Source organism: Onychomys torridus, chromosome 8 (genome assembly GCF_903995425.1).
Source record: "Onychomys torridus chromosome 8, mOncTor1.1, whole genome shotgun sequence".
Classification (NCBI taxonomy): domain Eukaryota; kingdom Metazoa; phylum Chordata; class Mammalia; order Rodentia; family Cricetidae; genus Onychomys; species Onychomys torridus.
The window spans coordinates 68493128-68499443 of record NC_050450.1 but is presented as its reverse complement, the minus strand read 5'-3'; the positions used below and the strand labels follow the sequence as shown (position 1 = coordinate 68499443).

Sequence of the window (6316 nt, the reverse complement as noted above, 5' to 3'; positions counted from 1 at the left end):
CACACACAACCGGAAGTTGGTGGAGGAAGACGAGCGGGAGAGAACCTGGCGATGGCTTGGAGGACTAACCTTGCTTGCCTCATCAAGGCCGGAGGTAGGGTCCCTGGGCACGAGGTTGACTGCCTACCTGCCATTAGCCTGTGGCCTGGAGTGTTTTGGTCCTGTCCCGTGCCTGGTTCTCCCGCGTGGACCTGTAGGGGAGCTTAGGGGCGTTCCCTTCCCGAGCCCCGGAGCCCGTGGGCTCAGGGTCCGCGTGCTCTCCATCCAGGGCCGGGCGCCCGGCAGTGGATTTCGACACTAACAGTAGCGTGCTGCTGGCTGCATTTCCCTCTGTGGCCGCTATGTCAGAATGACTTTCCACTGTTTTACAAAGTTATCCATTGCATGGTGTATGCTTTGCTTGCAACAACGCAGTCATGGTAGAAACACTTTGAAGTGTGTAGAACAGAATAAACCCCCTCTACCATTTAGTTAATACCACCAGCTCCCGCCCTCCCCAGACAAAGCTCCTTGTTGCCCAAGCTGGCCTGGAACTCTCTGTGCATCTGAGGATGACCCTAATCCTGATTTTCCTGCGTCCACCTCCCAAGTGCTAGGATTACAAGCGAGGACCACCACTCCTGACCAGTTAAAACATTTACTATAAACGTATAAAATTGAATTTTCTTTAGTTCCATCAAAGGAGAAACTAGTGAAAATGGAAGTGGAGATACATCTTAAACAAGGTTACAAAAAAGATCCTCTTGCCGGTGGTGGCATAGGCCTTTAACTCACTCGGGAGGCAGAGGCAGGCAGATCTCTGAGTTCGAGGCCAGCCTGGTCTATAGATCGAGTTTCAGAACAGCCAGGGCTATACAGAGAAATCCTGTCTCAAAAAAACCAAATGAGGGAAAATGCAAATACCAGAAATATCAGACATTTGGAATAATTTTAATCTAGTGCTAGTATGGAAACCATGGCCTTGCTAGGCAAGTGCCCTATCACAGAGGTCTGCCTGTCTTTGTTTCTCAAATGCTGAGATTAAAGGTAGGCTACACTATATCTGGCAAACAACAAATTTTTTTTTTTTTTTTTTCTTTTTCCTGACAGGGTTTCTCTGTGTAACAGCCCTGGCTGTCTTGGAACTAGCTTTGTAAACCAGGCTGGCCTTGAACTCACAGAAACCTACCTGCTTATGTCTCCCCACAAACTACAGTTTTTTATCTTAACTAATTTATTTTTTGGAGGCAAGGTCTCATGTAGCCCAGACTGTTGGCAAACTTACAGAGTCTTGCCTGGAATCTCATTCTCCTGCCTCTGCCTCTCAGTTGCTGAGATTATAGACCCGTGGTTAAAGTGCCAGGCGACTACAACTTCTTCCTTAAGTAAGGGCCTCTGTGTAGCAGTGACTACCCTGGTGCAGGTGGATTACTGTGAACTCAAGGCCATCCTGAATTTGATGCCAGTTTGGACTCTCTAGTGACACCCTGTCTCAAACAAACAAAAACAACCCACCCCCAAAACTACCAATAGCCAAAATCAATCAAACAAACAAACAAACAAAAACCCTCAAATGATAGAAGTAACTATACCATTCTGAAACTACTCTTTATGTTTTGTTTTGTTTTGTTTTTTTGGTTTTTCGAGACAGGGTTTCTCTGTAGCTTTGGACTAGCTCTGTAGACCAGGCTGGCCTCGAACTCACAGAAATCCACCTGCCTCTGCCTCCTGAGTGCTGGGATTACAGGCATGGGCCACCACTGCCCAGCTTGTTTGGGTTTTGATACAAGGTTTCACTGTGTTGCTCTGGCTGTCCTGGACTAGCTCTGTAGACCAGGCTGGTCTTGAACTCAGAGATCCTCCTGCATCTGCCTCCCTAATGCTGAGATTAAAGGCATGCACAATTCCCACCAGCTTTACACTTCTTTTACAGACAGTTCCCTGTGATGTGATTTATGCGCAAATCTGTATGACTGCACATGCTTGGAAAGTGATACTCAAAAGAGAACATCCCAATTTAAATTTTCTCCATTTTTCCTTTAGGGAGGTGGAGATGGCTTCCAGTCCCAGAGCACTCATTCCTGCCTCCAGCCCTAAATAATATCTGCTGTCAGAGAAAGTCTACTGCACCTGAGAAAATTGTTGCCAATGTTGTTTTTGATACAAATGGAAAGGAACCTGGGGATGCATTGGACAAGCTCTTCTCCCTGGAGCAACAGGCTTCTATCTTGCATGTGTTGAATACTGCCTCTAATAAAGAACTGGAAGCTTTCAGATTGCTTCGTGGAAGAAAGTCCGTCAATATTGTAGAACACAGAAAGAAGTTTGGGCCATTTCAGAGTTTGGAGAGTTTGATAGACGTGCCCTTGATCCAATATAAAACTGCTGTTCAAGTTTGTAACTCCATTCTTTGTCCAGAGAGTGGAAGGAAAAAAACGTCACAGGAAAAGTGGCTGTTGGGAAAATTCATCAAACCAGCCGTACAGAGAGAGAGACTTAAGGTGCATTCTCCCTCGACCACCTACCCTACCCTTTGAGAACTTACTGTGGAAAGTGCCGTTCCCAGTAGTGGGTTAGAGACACGGTTTTTTTTGTTTTGTCTTTAATTACGAGAGTGTGTGTGTGTGTGTGTGTGTGTTAGAGGACAACTTTCAAGAGTCCGTTCTTCCCTTCTGCTGTATGGTTCCTGGTCAGGGGTGGTGGTGAGCGCTTCAACCTTCTGAGCTATCTTACTGGCTCAAAACAAGATGCTTTCGGTTTAGTTAGGAATCTAGATCTACTGGTATTAATAATTGATCCGTCGCGTTAAACGAAAGGTACAGACAGTTAGTTGCCAAGTCAGAGGGAATGCTGTGAGGTAGAACGTGGGGGAAGTTTAGTGAGAACTCGAAGATGAGGGTGTTCCAGATAGAAAACATGATTGATGAGAAGTGTGTCTATACAAGGTTTTTGTTTTGAAATTTTAGTTACCTTTATTTTTATTATTGTTTATATGTAGGTATGAATGCTGAATGTGTGTGGGTACTCATGTCATGGGGTCCCAGACATAGAACTCAGGTTGTCAGCCTTGGTGGCAAGCGTCTTTACCTGTTGAGCTCTCTTATTGGCCCCTATTTTTCTTATTCTTTTTCAAGACGAGCTCCCCCCTTTAGCTCTGGCTGTCCTGGAACTAGCTCTGTAGACCAGACTGGCCTCCAACTCAGGGATCTGCCTGTCTCTGCCTCCTGAGTGCTGGAATTAAGGTGTGTGCCACCACTGTCCGGCTGATCTTATTTTTTGAGACGGTCTTAGTCTGTTGTCCAAGCTGGTTTGGAACTATTAACTGGGCTGGTCTCGAACTTTTGACGAACCTCCAAGCGACAGCGTGTGCACTGGTTCCCTAGTGCAGGGATTAACAGGTGTGCATGTCAGGCAGGGTTTATTTAGGACAGTCAGGCAGATGTGCAGCTCTGACAAGAGGGTACATGGGATATTGAGCTGCAAAGGTGTGTCGGCAAAGGAGTGACCCTAGAAAATTATGGCGGTCTTTCTAGTACAATTTAAATTGTTCTATGCTGAGCACAGTGGCACACACCTTTACACATACATGCCTGCCTGAACAGTACTGCTGTACATACTCTACACACAGAGCACGAAACACCCATACACCAACTTTAAGATTCAATTATAAAACAATCTGTAGTCCAGAGAAGGGCTGTGTGCAGGCAGGATAGTAATTTCCATGCACCGTAAACCAGGTCCTTACTTCAAAGATGCCGCTCTGGCTCTGCCATTTTCATTATGTTTATTTACTTTTGTGTTTCTGGTGTGTATGGACGCTCCAGGGCATGTGTGAGGGAGGTTAGAGAATAATCTGAATGAGTTAGTTTTTTCCTTCCACCAGGTGGGTCCCAGATATTAAATTCAGGTTGTTGACTTAGTGGAAAGCAGCTTTTCCCACTAAGTTATCTCGCCAGCCCAATTAATTTTTTTTTTTTTTTTGAAACTGGAAAATATTTTTTCTGTAGAAAATAGTAAAAATGATAACATTTCTGATTAATTTTTTTTTTTTGTCTTTTTGAGACAGGGTTTCTCTCTGTAGCTTTGGAGCCTGCCCTGGAACTCACTCTGTAGCCCAGGCTGGCCTCGAACTCATAGAGATCCACCTGGCTCTATCTCTGAGTGCTGGGATTAAAGGTATGTGCCACCACCGCCTGGCTCCAGTGAATTTTTATGTATGTGTATATGTGTGCAGGACACGTGTGCCCAGCAGGACTTTTTAAGGTGGTGGTGATTCTCCTCTGCTATCTTGTGATTTTTTTTTTTTTTCATTTTAATTGCATTTTTATTTGTGTGTCCCTTTCACAGTGGAAGTCAGAGGATAACTTAGGGGAATCAGCTGACTTTCCATCCACCATGTGGGTTATAGGAATCAAACTAAGGTTGTCAGGCCCAATGGTGGCAATTGTCTTTACCCACCAAGCAATCTTGCTGGCCCAATGTTATGTTTTGTTTTGTTTGTTTTTTTAAACAAGGTGTCTTACTTTCCTTTCCGTTGCTGTGCTAAAACACCAAGACTAAAAGCAACTTGGGAAAGGGTACCTTTCATTTTTGAGGTCTCAGCCCATCAAGGGAAGCTAAGGTATCTGGAGAACTTGTGCATGTACAGTACACGCGCACACACAATAAAACAATCCTTTATTTATTTATTATTAGTTTATTTGTTTTTGAGATTCCCCAGCCTCTGCCTCCTACGTGCTGGGATTAAAGGCGTGCGACACTGTGCCCAGCTTGTAAATGAACAAGTTTTTTTGAGTTTGGAGGTTGTAGAGCTATAAGGTGTTTTCACTTGTAATGAAATCAGCCCTTTTCCCTTAGGCAGTTAATAGTGTCGTATCTATTGTTTTTGGTACTCGAAGAATTGCATGGGCTCACCTTGACCGGAAACTAACGGTGCTGGACTGGCAGCAGGCTGAGTGTTGGAAATTAACGAACAGAACATTCCCATCATCTGTCTATCTGGAAGTGGTAAGGCTCCTTGTTTTCTGTTTTGTGCCTTCCTACATGGTTCCTTGTACAGTTTAGAACGGCAGTTTCAAAAGGAATGTAAGAGAAAACAAACAGTGAAGCTGCTCTTTGGGGTACTTTTTTTATTCCCCATTGGAAACCTTGTCTTTAAGTACAGTCTTTTGTCTCCTTCAATGGGCAGGGATTGCTGTCTTGTGGCAGGATAACAAAAGGCTTTGGCTAGCACCATGCCACCAGCAGAGACTCTGGCTAGAACCAGTCCTCTGCTCCACCTGGGAACATTTCAGATGCTTACGTTTCGCTGGCCGAGTCCTGAAGCCAGCACAGACGTCAGGGCTGAGGACAAGACTGTCACAAGAGCCAGCTTAGCTTCTTCCTGAGAAGCTGTTGTTACTCCAGGGTTGTCAGAAATGGGACAAACACAAAACATAAACGCTTATTTTTCTTTCTTCTTGTTCTTCTGCTTTTTTAAGATTTCTTCAGTCATTTCAAAGATACCTAAAGCAGATCTCTACATTTTGGAAAAATCAGGACTTTCCATTCAGAACACAACTCTGTTTCCTATACTGTTACATTTCCTCATCACGGAAGCCATGCTGTATGCCTTACTCAACAAAACTTTTGCTGAGGATGGCCAGCATCAGGTGCTGAGCATGAATCGGAATGCTGTGGGCAAGCACTTCGACCTGATGATTGGCGATACAAGGACAAGTGGGAGAGAGCTTGTGAAGCAGTTCCTCTCTGAGTCTGTGCTGAAGAAGGAGCCTCGGGTGTTCTTCCCACAGGATCGAGTAGTCCGGTACAGACAGAAGATTCTGAAGGCCTCCCAGCACATCGAAGAGCTGTACGATTCATTGTTACAAGCTGTCGCCTTCTATGAGTTAGTGCTTGGCAGAGGCTCAGAGCTCAAATGTTAATGTGCTTGCTCTCGTGTTACATTAATTTACTAAACCAGCTGTTCCCTCCTCCATGTCAGTGGAGAAGAAAACATTTGGAGTATATTTCCTATGTTTATAAAGCCAGAGTTTTGGCTATGAGATAGTATACATGAGCCAAGGCCAAATCAATAAATATTTTATGAAATTTTATGGCTTCTGTGTTTAAGTGCTAAATAGTAAGATGCCACTCACACAGCCAAAAGTTACCTCCATTTTAAAGCAAGGACCAGGCTTCCGCATTAATAGCTCTTGCTGCCTTTCCAGAGGACCCTACTTTGGTTCCTACCCCCATTGCAAGTGCTCACCATTATCTCTAAGTTCAGTTCCAGGGATCCTGCACAACACACACACACACACACACACACACACACACACACACACACACACACACA

General features: G+C 44.6%; 1 protein-coding gene across 1 annotated transcript; it reads left to right on the top strand.

Annotated features, from left to right (window-relative positions):
- Tefm (transcription elongation factor, mitochondrial) lies at window positions 1-6074 on the top strand. The gene is made up of 4 exons (XM_036194466.1): window positions 1-94; window positions 2023-2480; window positions 4837-4986; window positions 5460-6074. Exons 1-4 carry the CDS (start codon window positions 52-54, stop codon window positions 5901-5903), a joined length of 1095 nt encoding a protein of 364 aa, XP_036050359.1. The 5' UTR covers window positions 1-51; the 3' UTR covers window positions 5904-6074.
- The last annotated feature ends 242 nt before the right edge of the window (window positions 6075-6316 follow it).